The sequence below is a fragment of the Mustela nigripes genome, chromosome 7 (assembly GCF_022355385.1).
Source record: "Mustela nigripes isolate SB6536 chromosome 7, MUSNIG.SB6536, whole genome shotgun sequence".
Taxonomy (NCBI): Eukaryota; Metazoa; Chordata; class Mammalia; order Carnivora; family Mustelidae; genus Mustela; species Mustela nigripes.
In genome coordinates, this window is record NC_081563.1 from 79,631,113 (window position 1) to 79,646,406 (window position 15,294).

At 40.7% G+C, this 15,294-nt stretch overlaps 1 protein-coding gene across 1 annotated transcript in view; it reads right to left on the reverse strand.

Annotated features, from left to right (window-relative positions):
* Positions 1-15,294, reverse strand: part of STPG4 (sperm-tail PG-rich repeat containing 4) — a 38,979-nt gene that overhangs the window by 16,780 nt on the left and 6,905 nt on the right. The window contains exons 4-5 of the mRNA XM_059407833.1: positions 8,161-8,225; positions 7,891-7,945 (exon numbers count right to left, since the gene is read on the reverse strand). Coding sequence (XP_059263816.1) covers positions 7,891-7,945; positions 8,161-8,225 — 120 coding nt within the window. The remainder of the gene's footprint in view (positions 1-7,890; positions 7,946-8,160; positions 8,226-15,294) is intronic.

A 15,294-nucleotide genomic window follows, 5' to 3' on the forward strand; every position in this document is an offset into this window, starting at 1 on the left:
TCTTTAAAAACAAAACAAAACAAAAAACAGGGGCACCTGGGTGGCTCAGTCACTGGGCGTCTGCCTTCAGCTCGGGTCCTGGTCCTGGGGTCCTGGGATCGAGCTCCACATCCAGCTATCTGCTCAGCGGGAGGCCTGCTTCTCTCTCTTCCATTCCCCCTGCTTGTGTTCCCTTTCTGGCTGTCTCTATCTCTGTCAAGTAAATAAAAAATCCCCCCCCCCCCAAAAAAAAGAACTTACCTTATCAGTAAATAGTATGTTCATATTGTTATTTCTTAATTTATATTTTAGAAATTATCTATTGATGGCCTCCTGGAATGAATGAAGATATGGCATTTGCCCTGTCCATTATTCCTCTCTCCTTATCCACTCACGGTAGTCTTTCATTTTCTTTTTTTTTCAAATTAGCATTCCAATTGTTTTTAAAGATTATTTATTCATTTTAGAGAGATGGAAAGAGAGAGCTCAAGCAGGAGGAGAGACAGAGGCGGAGGGAGGGAGAGTATCCTCAAGACTCCCCACTGAGGGCAGAGCCTGACTCAGGGCTTGATTCCAGGACCCTGAGATCATGACCTGAGCTGAAATCAAGAGCTGGATGCATAACCAACTGAACTACCCAGGTGTCCCCAAAGTAGCATTTTAAATCCCTAAGCTATGTTTACTAAAAAAATATTATTCCTTGCAGAGCCAAGTTACATAATAGAATTCCTTTTTTTAGACAGTCTTTTGTTTTATCTGTGGTTAATTAAGTGCCTTGTCTTTTTCACTTGCACATTTTGCTATATATATATATATATATATATATCTCTTTTTTCTTTTTCTGTTTTTTTTTTCCCTCCATGATATCAGTTGTTCTTAAATCCTTTTCCCTTAGAAACATTTCTTCTGGAGTTTGCTAGTTTCTTTCTCAATATGGATTGGCTTCTCAGCTGCACAGTGATTCGCCTAGAACATCTTTTAACTGCTCTCCCAGTCTGGACCCACTTTGTCTTAGATCCCATGCCTCCCTCCTTCTGGATTTACTCCTTTGTTTAGCTGGGGTTTTCTGTTTGTTTTGTTTGTTTGTTTCGATCACCAGTGGCATCTTTAAAAAGGGTGTTCGGAAGGCAATTTTTAGGAGTTCTTGCATGTTGGAAAAATGCCTTTATTTTGTCTTTACAGTTGATTAGCTGAACACGGACTTCTACGTTGAAAATAACTTGGCCGTTTTCCTCTCTCTGTGCATGCTAACTGGATTTTTTTTTTTTAAGATTTTGTTTATTTATTTGACAGACAGAGATCACAAGTAGGCAGAGAGGGGTAAGCAGGCTCCCCGCTGAGCAGAGAGCCGGACATAGAGCTCGATCCCAGGAACCCCGGGATCATGACCTGAGCCGAAGGCAGAGGCTGTAACCGACTGAGGCACCCAGGTACCCCGCTAACAGGATTTTTAAAAAAAATCTTCCCTCTATGCCCTGCATTCTGTTTTTCAACCAGGTTTCCATCCTTCTGTCTGCTTACTTCCATCTCTCATTCATGTTACAGGCTTTTCATACTTGCCTGGTAGAAGCTTGGGTATGTGGCTGGGATATGTGGAAATTAGACAACTGGATGGTGAGCCACTCTTTTTCCTGGGGTCCCCTGAATATCAGGATGTGGTTCTCTTTCCTCTAAGCTCATTTAGTTTTTCTAGAGGATAAATTCTACTATTTTTTTGCTTGAGGAGCAAATATCCAAAGGCCAGCATTTTACATTAGGAGAAGGGAGGGAGCCCCAAATTAAATGACTCTGTATGTACAATTTCAATGAATTCCCTGGTGTTCAACGAATTCCCTCTGCCTCACCTTACCTCCTCCCACTCAAGTCCTGAGACTCCCTGCAGTTCTAAGGAACAAATAGGCTCCCATCTCTTCTGCAGCACCCCCTGGGTGCTTTTTAGCCCGTGGCTTCCTCTACTTTGTCCAAAATTTGTTGAGATCTTCTGTCTGCCAATATTTCCTTTTCTCTCTTTATCCTTATAGATGTATTTATTCTTTTATTACCAATTTTATGGAGATTTGAAAGTGAGAAAAGATTGATGTATGGCCAATTTGCCATACTGAGCAGCAAACCATGTATTACTTTGAGAATAAAGAACATAAACTTTAAATTCAAATAGCTATTATGACCATAATTACACAAAGCAAGGATATATATTTTTTTAAATTTATCTGATAGACAGAGATCACAAGTAGGCAGAGAAACAGGCAGAGAGAGAGAGAGGGAAGCAGGCTCCCTGCTGAGCAGAGAGGCCACTGCGGGTCTTGATCCCAGGACCCTGGATCATGACCTGAGCCAGAGGCAGATGCTTAACCATTGAGCCTATTTAATACTCATTCTTGCAGACTTGTTCTGAGACTGGGCTACTTCCGTTGTGTCAAAGTTGGATCCTCTTTTAAGAATCAACAGACTTACAAATATTATATGGAAAATGTCTATAAAAATTCCCAACTTAACAACTCTTTGTGAATTTTATTTTTCCTTATTTTGTAGATTCTTTTATGGAATTATCTTGAGGTTAATGTCAAAAAGTGTAACACATGTTTTGTGCACAGAACAGTTAATGATATAAATATCTAAAAACTGGAACCCCTTCTTATAATTCTCCCTCTTTTCAGTTCCTTTCCTTTATCCCAGGTACCCTAATTCTTGTCATCTCATCTATATTCCTGAGGATGGGGGGGTGGCAGAGGGAGAATTTAATAAGTCACTGTTTCCTTAGTATGAATTAAAACAATATATTTCTCCTTCTCAGAGCTTTTGGCTTTAAAAGAGGACTTGTGAAAAGGAGAAATCTCTCCAGGATTTTCCTACAGTTAAATCAAGAGTGGCACATGTCTCATGTCTTAGATCTTAGGCTCCCATATCAAAATCCTTACTATGAGGGTGCCTGGCTGGCTCAGTTGATAGAGCATGTGGCTCTTGATTTCTGGTGTTTTGAGTTCAAGGCCCACATTGGGTCTAGAGATTCTTTGAAAATAAAATCTTAAAAACAAATCCGTACCAAGGAGTTTCAGGCATTGCTGCCGTGGGTGGGACGGTATAAAAACAAATTTACCTTCTTACCCCATCAACTAATAAATGACTGTGGAAAAGCCTTTGGATCCAAATCCTGAAAGGGCAGCTTGCCCTTTGGTTTCTTTGAGTTTGGCTTTGGATACAGGCTCTGAAGGGACAAGGATTGGTGTCCCTTTCCTCACTGAAGCCCTTTTTTCAGCCCTGCCCTTACCTCCTTCCTCAGTCAGCCCTTGCGAAGAAGCTTACCAGTAAATGTATCAGAAAGTTCTGGAGATGGCTCTCCGAAGGAAGAAGGTACATGTGCTTCTATCAACAGATAATATTAAACTTGAGTCATCACTGTCTAATTTTGGGTTCCACGTTTCAAGTTGTACGTGCCAAGCCATTTGGTCTCACACTAGTCAGACACATGCATTGTGAATCCTGGACTCTCATTTCATCTGGGTAAGTTTCTATGTGCTTGTGTAGGGACACCTTGCTTGGGTTATTGACCTTAGTGCGTCCTTGCCCTTCGAGAGGGAAGGGAGAGCACCGGTAAAATGTCTCATTTGTCACTGAATACTCAATAATTCGCTACCTGGCACTGGGCCATACACATAGCCACCCAAAAGAGATGTCTAGAGCACATGAAAGGACTTCTAATGAAGTCAGCTAGACTCAGTTGAGTCCAGCTTTTTACAAAGAGACTTTGCTGAGAAAGGACTGGAAGTTCTAACATCCTAAAAGTGTTCCAGGGAAAAAATATGGCCAGTTTAAAAAAAGCCAGTGTAGCAAAGCTCCCAGCCGGAGCCCAAGCTGCCTCCATCCATTGTAAGGATCTTAGATGATCAGAGCGTAACAGGCAGGATGATAGCTGGCCCTCCCAGGACGGAGAAACCTATGAACTCATCCTACTGCAAAAAGGGTCAAGCAGGCCAACCTGGGCCTTAGTCATCAGTGAGAAATGGTGACGCCAGAGACAACACAATGTCTGCCACTTGGATTTGACCCCAGACCAGCTCTAAATGTGCAAAGGCACTAAGCAAGTCACTTGATCATGCTCACACACTAGGCAGCACAGCTTAGAGCCCAGGTTTTGAGGTCACCAGAGATGGGGTCTAAGTCACAGCTCCACTTCCTAGATAACCGTGACGTCTGTAAACTAACTTCTATTTCCTGACCTGTGAAGGAGAGATGAAATATTAACCTGCCAAGTTGCTGTGAAGATTAAATGCACCTGCACCAGAAACCACTCAATGAAGGATGGTGGCCTTCATCATCAAAGCCAACGCTAATAGAATACAGTTGACCCTGTTACACAGAGTGGGTGTTGGGGCGCCAATTCCTGAAGAGTGGAAAATCCATGTATAACTTCTTACTCCCCCAAAACTTAACTACTAATAGCCACCTGTTGACTGAAAGCCTTACCCATAACACATATAGTGGATTAGCATGTATTTTATACGTTGTATAGATTGTATACTACATTCTTACAATAAAGTAAGCTATAGGAAAAATATTAAGAAGATCACAAGAAAGAAAAAATAAATACATTTTCAGTACTCTACTGTATTTACTTAAGAAAACCCACATATATGCGGTCCACACAGTTCAAATCCGTGTTGTTCAACGGTCAACAATAGCTCATTGATAAAGTTTCTTCCAATTCTAAGAGTCCTTAACAGTTTTGGGATTATAATGTTGATTTCTAGAACAACAAAACTGAATGATAAAATCAATCCAATTAGATTACCTGGATAAAAGTTAAGGGGCATATTATCTCCTCAGGCAAATAATATATTCTATGTTAATAAAAAAAAGAAAATTTAAAAAAATTAGGTGGCATATTATAATGGCCTAAAGATTACTACGTTTATCTCAAAAAGGTTTGAGAATGGTAAGAAGTATTTCAGGACCATACCCACACAGCTCACCACCATCTCCCACTGTTGGGATCAAAGGAGTTTGCTTTCTACAGTTTATAAGTTTGTGGATCTAAACCAAACCCACATTCTGCTCTGGGAATGCATGTTTAGGACAGACATGAATCACAGCCCTGGGCTCTCTCTTTGTCTTAGAATATTTTCCATGAAAGTATTCTTTTCACTTTGTTGAAGGACAGGATGTTCTAAATCAGTGAATCACTTTTATTTATAAAATAGAATGGATGAGGTGACATCAATGAAAATGGCAGAATAAGGATCTTGAAAAATCTGCTCTCCACAAAAGCAATGAGAACAAAGGCAAAAACTGTCAGAACCAACTGGCTTGTGCTATTTCACATTCCAGGCTGCTTGTCCTGGAAGCCTAACCTGAACTAAAATCAAATTATTTTTGACTGAGTCCATCCTTACTCATAGTAAACAAATCATTATTAACTCACAGCATTCATTTAAAACCTATATTTCAAGGGAGACAGAGTTATTACCCAGTGACAAAAAATCCAGGTGTCTTGACTGCTTGCTGCCAAAGTCAACTATTTCCATTCCTCCCATTAAATAAGAAAAGTAGAACTAGTCACCTCCCATTCTGTACAGAGCCAAGAGAAGAGACAATGGCCGACAGAGAGAACACACTGGGCGAAGACGTGAAGCACCCTGGAGAAATGGGACCTGATATGGCTCAGTGGAGACAGCTGAACTGCCAAGGGAGCAGGCTGATATGCTCCACAGAACCCAAGAGAAGGTCAGGAATTTTAGGCATGAGGCCCCTGTGAGGTGGGAATGTAAGGTGGAGAACTGGTAGACCTCCTCTCTCCAGGTCCCTCCACCTCCCCAGCTTCCTGCATCCTAAGCGGGGCAGGGGGTGCATTTCTGGGGCAATTGCACCAGACAACTGGATGCAGGAGTCCCAGGTACGCTGAGGGTAGGAGCCTTTACCAAAAACAGGAATTAAGTTAACTTCTCCACACACCAAACGGTGAGACCCCCCCCCCCCCCAGCCTTTTCCCTGACTCAGCTTCCAGAACACCGGCAACTGGCCTATACGCCAAGCCCTGGCCTATATGCCAAGCCCTGGCCTATACCCCAAGCCAGAGGCCGAAGAGTCATTTTGAAGCTACTGACATGTGCAAAAGAAAAGGCCCAGGGGATACCCAAAGGAAAAACCATGTCCTCCTCCCATCAATCCACTGTGAAATACACTGGACATAATCCCCATCTGCATCAGCGTCCTGTGCCCCCAGCTTCTAGGGAGGGCCACCTTCCTAGGCTTGTGGTCGCATCACTCCAACATCTGCCTCTGTGACCACACTGCCTTCTCCCCCTTCTCAAACCTCACCCTGCCTCCCTTTTATAAGGACACTTGTGAGTGCATCTAGGACCCACCGGAGAATCCAGAACCATCTCCCCATCTCAGGATCCTTCATGTCAGCAGGGCGGTCTCTGCCACATAAAGTAACATTCACAGGTTCTAAAAATTAGGACATGGCCACATTTTTGGGGCCATTATTCAACCCAGCACACCACCCACATACAAAAAGTTTTCAGTCAGCCTTTCAGTTTCTCACATTTGATTGTGGGATCAAAATTTTTTCACCTTTGTTGGCTATCTGAACTTCTTGTTACATGAATGGTCCACTTCTGGCCTTCATCTGTTTTACTTTTCTTTTGAAGTTTTTCCTCTAGATTGTTAAGAGAAGTTTAAATAAGGCCATTAGCCCTTTATCTGCTGGATATGTTGAAAATAAGTGTTCCGAATTAGCCTTGTTTACAGTTTGTCTTCTGATATACAGGAAATGTTAAATGTTGTGTGGTTAAATCAAATACTTCTTCTTTGCAGTTCACCCACTGTCCTGATCTCAGAAAATCTGCCTTACCCTAAAATTAGACATAGACTAATATATTTTCTTCTGGTTTTATGCTTCATTTAATTCTTTTATCAATATGAAATTTACTTCATTATGTGGTAGGAAGAATCGAACTTAATTTCTAAGTTATTTAACCAATTGCTCAGCAAAAAATATTCTCTTCCTTTCCTTACTGATTTGTCATACCATCTTTATCAAATACAAAAATCCTATATAGTCTAGGGTCTGTTTCTGAATTCTGTTATCTAAATTCCTCTTTCAGATGTTCACCGTATATCTTTGTCTCCCTGGGATTTTAGCTACAACTAGGTAACTCAAGCCATCAAACCACCCCAAAGTAATTTCATATCGCTTTAGTCCTTCAAAATATGTATATAATTATTTATTTTTTTGGCATTCTACTAGTTAATTATCTAAGGGAGTACATATTTACCAAAACACATGGCCATATATTTGGAAATCTGTAGAAACAGGAAGGCATTTTCACATTTTTGAAAGAAACCAGAGATACTTTTCCTTTTTGTTGTAAATACAATGATCTATTGAACATCTCTGATGATTTTACTAATTAATTAAATGAATAACTACCATGTGCCAGCCATTTTTCTAGGTGTTATGTATACAGGACAAAAACAGACAAAAGTCTCCTCCTACCTGAAGCTTACATTGTGGGAGGAGACAGATAAAACAGGATAGATTAAGGTCTGAGAGTAGTGTATCATATAGTGATGAACAAGATGGAGAAAAATAAACCAAGGAAGGGGGAACAGGAAATTCTGAACAGGTGACTGTTGGTGACTTCACTGAGAAGGGGATATGAGTCAAGACCTACAGAAAGGGAAAGAGCTTTTACTTTTCTTCTATACCTTGACACAAATGGGTTCTTTACTTTGAAGTTCCTGGTATATCTTCAGATATACTTTAAGTATATCTTAAATCAATTACATTAATCATTCATTGCTTATCTACTAAAATGATCAAAACGTTAATCTTGATATGTCAAAATGAACCACTGCATATTTTAAACATCAAATTCATCATGTTTTAATTGTCTGCAATATACTTACAGGAGTGAAGCAGCCTGTTGGAAATCTTTGAACTGTAGAACGAAATACGAAGCTCCTATGTGGAAAAAAAAGAAAAAAAGATGTTCTAAATCTATTTTTTAATATGGGAACATTGTTTATTTATTTCCTGTCTCTCACTAAATATTTGAAAATGCTAATCTAGAGATGATGGGCATAAATAAGGTTTAAAAGCCATTAGTATTGGTTAAATATATAAATTAAAAGGCAAGAGTGAAATTATTAAAAGCAACTTAATAGGTGTATAGTTACCTGGAAGCGTGCTTGGGAACTAGTGCAGGAAGTAGATCGTATTGCCCTGGTGAGAGCTTAACTGACTGCAGAGAATGGACGAGGACACCAAAAATAGATTAATACAGGTCTTAAGCTCACTTTATCTTATTACCTGTCATTTGTAATCCTTTATTTTATGACCATACAGTGTTATGTCATTTATTCTCAATCTTAATAGTGGGAAAAGTTCATTTTCAAAGATGAAACCTGAAAACATTCAACAAATAGTCCTTCTTCATGGTAAACTTTATGATAGTGTGCCTGAGAGGGTGCATAGAAGAATTCTGTAAAATTGATCATATTTTAAATGTACTAGACCTAACAAATCCATTCAACTACCATTTGGTGAGCCTGCTATGTGGGTAGAGCACTGCTAGGTGTGGTGGGGAACATAAGGGTAAGGGAGATATGGCTCCTGGCCAGTAGGAGTGTGAAAGCACATACATAACAATTTTTTTTTAAGATTTTATTTATTTATTTGATAGAGCAATGAAGAGAGAGCACAAGTAGGCAGAGCGGCAGACAGAGGGAGAGGGAGAAGCAGGCTCTCCACTGAACAGGGAGCCCAACGTGGGGCTTGATCCCTGAGCCCTGAGGATCGATTAACTGACTGAGCCACCCAGGTGCCCCTATGTAAATAATTCTAATATAAAATACTATAAATAAAATGATAAAAGACAAATTGGAGACTTGGGAGTTGGGAGAGATTAAAACCAACTAATGACCCACACCTAATCTCACATACTCAGCGGTGAAAAACTAAAAGATTTTCCTCTAAAGTCAGGAGCAGGACAAGGGTGTTCACTCTTTCCATTCCTATTCAACATAGTATTGGAAGCCCTAACCAGAATAATTAGGCAAGAAAAAGAAATAACAACCTTAGTGTCCACTGATGGAGGAGTGGGTAATGAATATATACATCTGATAAAAATTCTATATATGTGTGTGATCCTATGTATGATCATACTTGTGCGTGTGTTTGTGTGTGTGTATCAAAGGAATATTATTCAACTGCGAAAAAAGAAATCCTGCCATTTGCAACAACAGGGTTGAAACTGGAGCACATTTTGCCAAGTGCAATAAGGCAGAGAAAGACATACTGTTTTGTATCACTCATATGTGGGCTCTAACGATCGTACCTCAATAAAGCCAGGGGTTGGGGCGGGATAATTAAATAAATAAATCCACCCTAGTGGTTTAAAGATGGCAAAGACTGAAATTTGATTGGGGTTTCAGGGAAGGCAGAACTTCCTCGAAGCGGCCATGGAGGACACTTTAAGGAGGAATGTTGCAAAAGAGACTGTCTGTCCATTGCCAAGCTTGTTGCAAAGTACCTGGGAAGCTCCGTCGTCTCTGGATCTACAGGTATTAACCCAGGAGTATGTGACTGAAGGGAGTGTCAGGAAGTGGTATGCACAGAGAGGGGTGTGTGACAGAGAGGAGAAAGAGAGGGAAGGAGAACTAGGAGCCAGGGGAAAGAAGACTGACCCAATCTCCAGAAATACCTAGGTTGAAGGAGCTGGCAAGAAGGACTTGTGTTACAAAATCCTGGAAAGAAGCCTCCTGGAAGTGAACAATCTCCCCCACCCCTATTATTTTAAAACCAGGTTTAGAAATACAAGGCTGCCTCTGCTGAAAATGAGGCCTCCAAACCCTGGCATAATCTGCTACAAGGAAGTTCAGCTGTTATATTTTGCCCCACAGCTGTCTTTCATATATTAATACCGTTTTGATTGCAGGGGCAGCTTTTTGTGGCTACAGTGATAATATCAGTAAATACAGATTTTATGATGAAATACATACGTTGTCCTGATGCACCTGTGCCTTGTTAATTGTTCACTGGACATAATAAACACCAAGGAAACATGAGTTTGTTTGTTTGTTTAATCATACCATGGGAGCACAGGAATGTATTTTAAGCCAGCGCTTTCTTTGGGGTCATAGCATTTCAGTTCAGGTCACTATCTCAGAGTCCTAAGAAGGAGTCCGACCACAGGCTCCACGCTCAGTGAGGAGTCAGCTTGAGATTCTTTCTCCCTCTGCCCCTCCCCCTGCTGGCACACTCACGCTCTTCCTCTAAAACAGATAAATAAATCTTTTTAAAAATACACAATGAGTTGTTCCATCTACATTTTGCATTTCATTATCCTAACATTTAAGTCTCTAGTTCCCTATAATATTATTTGTCAGCCCCTCTTTGGGCACAAGTTTTCTCTCCTTGGATATTTTGTCAATGCAAAACCATTCTGTTGAAAATTCCACCAGCCATTATTTTTACCATGCAATGCTTTTCAAATTAACGTGTCTTCAAAGACATCATCTTCACAGCTATAAACACAGCTAACAACGATCAATGAATCACCATATTTTCTCAACATTAGTCGGCTCAAGTCATGATCCCAGGGCTGCAAGATCAAGCCCTACATCGAGCTCTCTGCTTAGCAGAGAGTCTGCTTGGGATTCTCTCTCTACCTCCCCACCCCCATTCTCTCTCTCTCTAAAATAAAAATAAATAAATCTTTTTAAAAATTAAAATAAAATAGGGGCACCTAGGTGGCTTAGTCGGTTAAGGGTCTGCCTTTAGCTCAGGTTATGATCCCAGAGTCCTGGGATTAAGCCCTGTGTTGGGCATCCTGCTCAGTGGGAATCTGTTTCTCCCTCTCTTTCACCCTCTGACCCTCTCCCCTGCTGTGCCCTTGCTCACTCTCTATGTCTCTCTCAAATGAATAAATTAAAAAAAAATTTTAAATAATAAAAAATTCAAAAATAAAATGGATACTTTGGCTCATTTCTTCCCTTTGGCTCATTTTCTAAGTTAATAGGGGTGCCTTTCCAGCCTGACAATCCCCCTTTGACCTGAGAGTTGGAAGAGGCGGAATCGCCAAATTTGTTTCCTTTTATGTGAGCTTCATCTTCCAAGGCAAAAGCCTGGACAGAAGTTTGAAGCAATTTAAAAATTTTGTTTCTGATTTTCATGGACATGTTCCCAACCTATGAAGTAAATAAGATAAGTTTTAAAATGGAAAATGTAATGAGATAAAATAGAAAAAATGTTGGAAAAAATTTTGATTTCTTTACAAATGAGCATGATTGGAAAGAATATTACTTGCTTGCATTCAAAGTCTACAGAAAGAACAAAATAATGGGAAGTCTCCTTGTGCCCTATGTAACCCTTACTTCTTAAATGGAAATCACTGTTAATGATTGCTTAAATAACTCTCAAGAAAGGAAGCATTTAATATCATATATAGGTATATCTGTTTTCATTCATACAAATGAATTACACTATAAATATTGGTTGCTTGAGTATTTTATTAATATGTATCTTGGAGATGTTTCCATATCAACACATAGATTCACCTCACTATTTTTATTTATTTTAATTTTTTCTTAAGATTTTATTTATTTGACACACAGAGAGAGATCACAGGTAGGCAGAGAGGCAGGGAGAGAGGGGAAGCAGGTTCCCCACCAAGCAGAGAGCCCAATTCGGGGCTCGACCCCAGGACCCTGAGATCATGACCTGAGCCGAAGGCAGAGACTTAACCCACTGAGCCACCCAGGCACCGATTTATATGCATTTTTAAAGAGATTTTATTTATTTATTTGTCAGAGAGAGACGGAGACACAACACAAGCAGTGAGAGCAGCAGGCAGAGGGAGAAGCAGGCTCCCCCACTGAGAAAGCAGCTTGATGTAGGACTTGATTCCAGGACCCTGGGATCATGACCCAAGCTGAAGGCAGACACTTTACCAATGGAATCTCTTACTATATGCCTTTAAAGCTGCTAGGAATTACCAAATTACCTTCTAAAATACTTGCAACAATTTGTATTATACAAAAGAGTGTGTGAGAATATGTTTCCATACCCCGTTTGCCAATAACGGGTATCATCAAACTTAAACTGTTGATCATCTGACAGGCAAAAAAAAAAAAAAAAAAAAGTGTCTAGCTGCTTTTTGTTCCTTTGTAATTATTTAATTATTAGCTGAAGCCAAGCATCAGTTTGTGCCTTTTTTTTTTTTTTTTAAGGAACTGGTATGTCTCTTTGTGAATTGCCAGTTCATAGCCTTTCTTCATTTTTAAGCTAGACTATCTATTTCAATTGGATTATAAGAGAACGTGACTCTATTCCAGGAAACAATCTTGTACTGTACGTTAACTATCTGAAATAAAAATTAAAAAAAAAAAAAAGAACATGACTCATTTTTACCCTTCAGTGTGAAAGTGTGGAAGCCGCATGGTCACGGACTCACTGGCTATAGACCGGGGCGGAGTCACTATCTTCTTCCTTTCCTGTGCATGGTCAGGAGACTGGCACAGACATAGCGGGCTTCAGGTTGTTCAGGAGCTCCCCAGCACGCTGATTTCAAGTTTATACTTTAACATTTCCCATTTCAGTCATTTGATCCATGTTTTTAGTTGAAAACATAAACAGTGGATGTAAAATGGTACCAGATTTATTATATTCTGCAAGAGAGAGATGCAGGATGGCACAATTTTTCTGTAAAAGCATTTGGCAATGCATCTCTAAAGACTTAGCTGCATTCCTTTCCCCAGCTACTCCACTCTGTGACTAACAGCAGAAAATGCTGAATACATCAGGATATGTCCTTCTAGTAGAATACTATGCAGCTATTTGAGATGATGTAGAGAACACATAAGGGTGTGGAAAAGATTCACAGTATATTTCTAAGAGGAAAAAAGGTCTGGTTTCTATTAGTGGTGAGCTAGGTTATTTGGATGATGAGCTTTCTCACTGCAGACAACTACTAGAAATGAGGAATAAAATATTAAAAGCAAATAAGCAAGAGTTTTTAAAATGACAAGAAATTGCTAAGCAGAGAATAAGGAAATTTAAGAACCCCAAAGCAAGTCATAGCAAGAAGCCAGAGAGGTTAAGTGGCCAAGTTTTGCCCAGAGGATGTTTGCTGGTTCAGACTAAACTCAGCAGAAGAGCAGAGCTGCATTTTCTTATGAGGATCCAGAGGCCAAACCTTAGGCCCATCAGTGATGGTGATCTAATGGGGGTCCTACCCACAGGAATTAGAGACCTTAGAAGAGCACTTTCTGAAAGTAAGCCCTCCCATATCACCCAATGCTAAGAGTCTGTACACAGAGTTGCCTTGGTGCTAAGCAGAATTGAAAAAGGGGGAAAAAATTTACTACTGAGAGACTGTAACTATGGACTGTTCCCTTTCACAAAGTGCCATCCCTGGAGTGCCCCAAGAATACATGAGCAGTGTATTTCAAGTGGCCTCAGATTGGCAGCTACCCCCTAAAGCAGAACCAAAAGCAAGCCTTCCCTGATGGAAAACACTTTCATTTAAGTCTTAGGGTTCATGAAAATCAGTTTTGAGGATCAGTGAACAATGTACACAGGGTCAAAGAAAATCACACATCCAAAGAAACAAATAGAGTAAGACCCAAACAGATATCAAAGAGCTGGATAATCGTTCATTCATTCCACATTCAATGCATATTAATCATCAGACACTGCTCTAAAGGCAAAGATGTAACAGTGAGTAAAAAAGATAAATACTCATGTCCTTATGAAGCTCAATGGGGGAAAACAGACAACAAATAATAAATGCAAAGTACAAGTAAATTATAAAGTATATTGATGGCTACAGATGCTAAAGAAAAAATAAGAAGGGCAGGATTCCCTCCTAAGGTCAGGAGTGTCAGGTGGTAAATTTAAATGGGGCTTATTGAGAAGGTAACACTTGAAGAAAGACCTGAAGAAGGAGATGGAGTGAGCCACGCAGATAGATGGAATAAGAGCATTCCAGAAGAAGGAAGATCCAATGCAAGGACAGGTGCAAGTGGCAAGCTCAAGCAGCAGCCAGGAGACCAGGGGCAGGAAGAGAGGGAGATGACGCCAAGTCCCAATAAACCTGCTGACCCTGAGAACAGCCACTCAGAGGTCACACCCACTGTCACAAAGGTTCTCAATAAGGAAGGAGATGGGTTTGGTGGTTAGTTGGTTGGCTGGCTGGCTTTATTACCCCCTTCTCACTCCCAGGGAACATTTGGCAATGTCTGGAGACAGTTTGGGCTGTTACAACTGGGAGGGGGATTGCTAATGGCATCTACTTAGTTTATGGCATCTAATTATCCAGGAATGCTGCTGAACATCCTACAAAGTTCAGAACAGCCCCCACGACAAAGGACTATACCATCCAAAAATGTCAATAGTGCCAAAGTTGAGAAACCCTGACTTAGACATACAAGTGCAGAGGTCAAGAAAGCAGTTGGATACACAAGTTCGGAGCTCAAGAGAGAAGTCTGGGAAGGAGATATAAATTTGGAAATCTCCAACAATTAGATGGTGTCCAAAGCCTTGGGGCTGAATGAAATCACCAAGGAAGTGAGTATAGATGGGGAAGAGGGTCACGGGTGCTCGTACATGAAGAAGTCAGGGAGAAGGGGCTGAAGGAGGTGAGAAGAGAGAAGAGGGAGGGCTGAGGATGAGGACTTGGGGTTTTGGAAAGAGGGGAGATGTGAGATAATGCCACTTGCAAGAGTGGCCGAGAAAACACCAGGGAAGTCTGTTCAGTGGCAGGAAAGGTGAAGAATTTAAAATGAGGCCAGTCATTCAGCAACATGGATGCAGGGACTAAGTTCCTAGAGACTTGGACTTAACCAGTGTGAAAGCCTTGCTAGACAGGTAAGATAAGCCCCCTGGGCAGGGACTGCGGGTGTGTGCATGGGGACTCTAAAGTGACAAGGACCTGAAGCTCCACAAGGAAGGAAAACATCAGAAAGTCAGAGGCACTGAAAAAGGAGGTCAGATCCATGGATTAGGGATGGGGAGGACAGAAAAATTTGGGGAGGGGTTAGGGTGCTAGGGTGAGCGAACCAGAAGATTAGGAGAGGGTGAGAAGAATGGGTTGCCTGCAGTTGAGACTGTGGAGGGTTAAAATGATTGGTCTTGAGAAACTCTAAGGAGTGTAAAAAACAAAAAAAACAACAAAGCCAAGAACCCCAACCGAACAAACAAAACAACTCTAAAGAGCGAGTGGCTGAGGCAGAGGAGAATTCAAAAAACTGAAAATCCAGGTTGTTGGAAGATCACACACGGGTGTATTGAAATCATGACAGGCGCTTTGG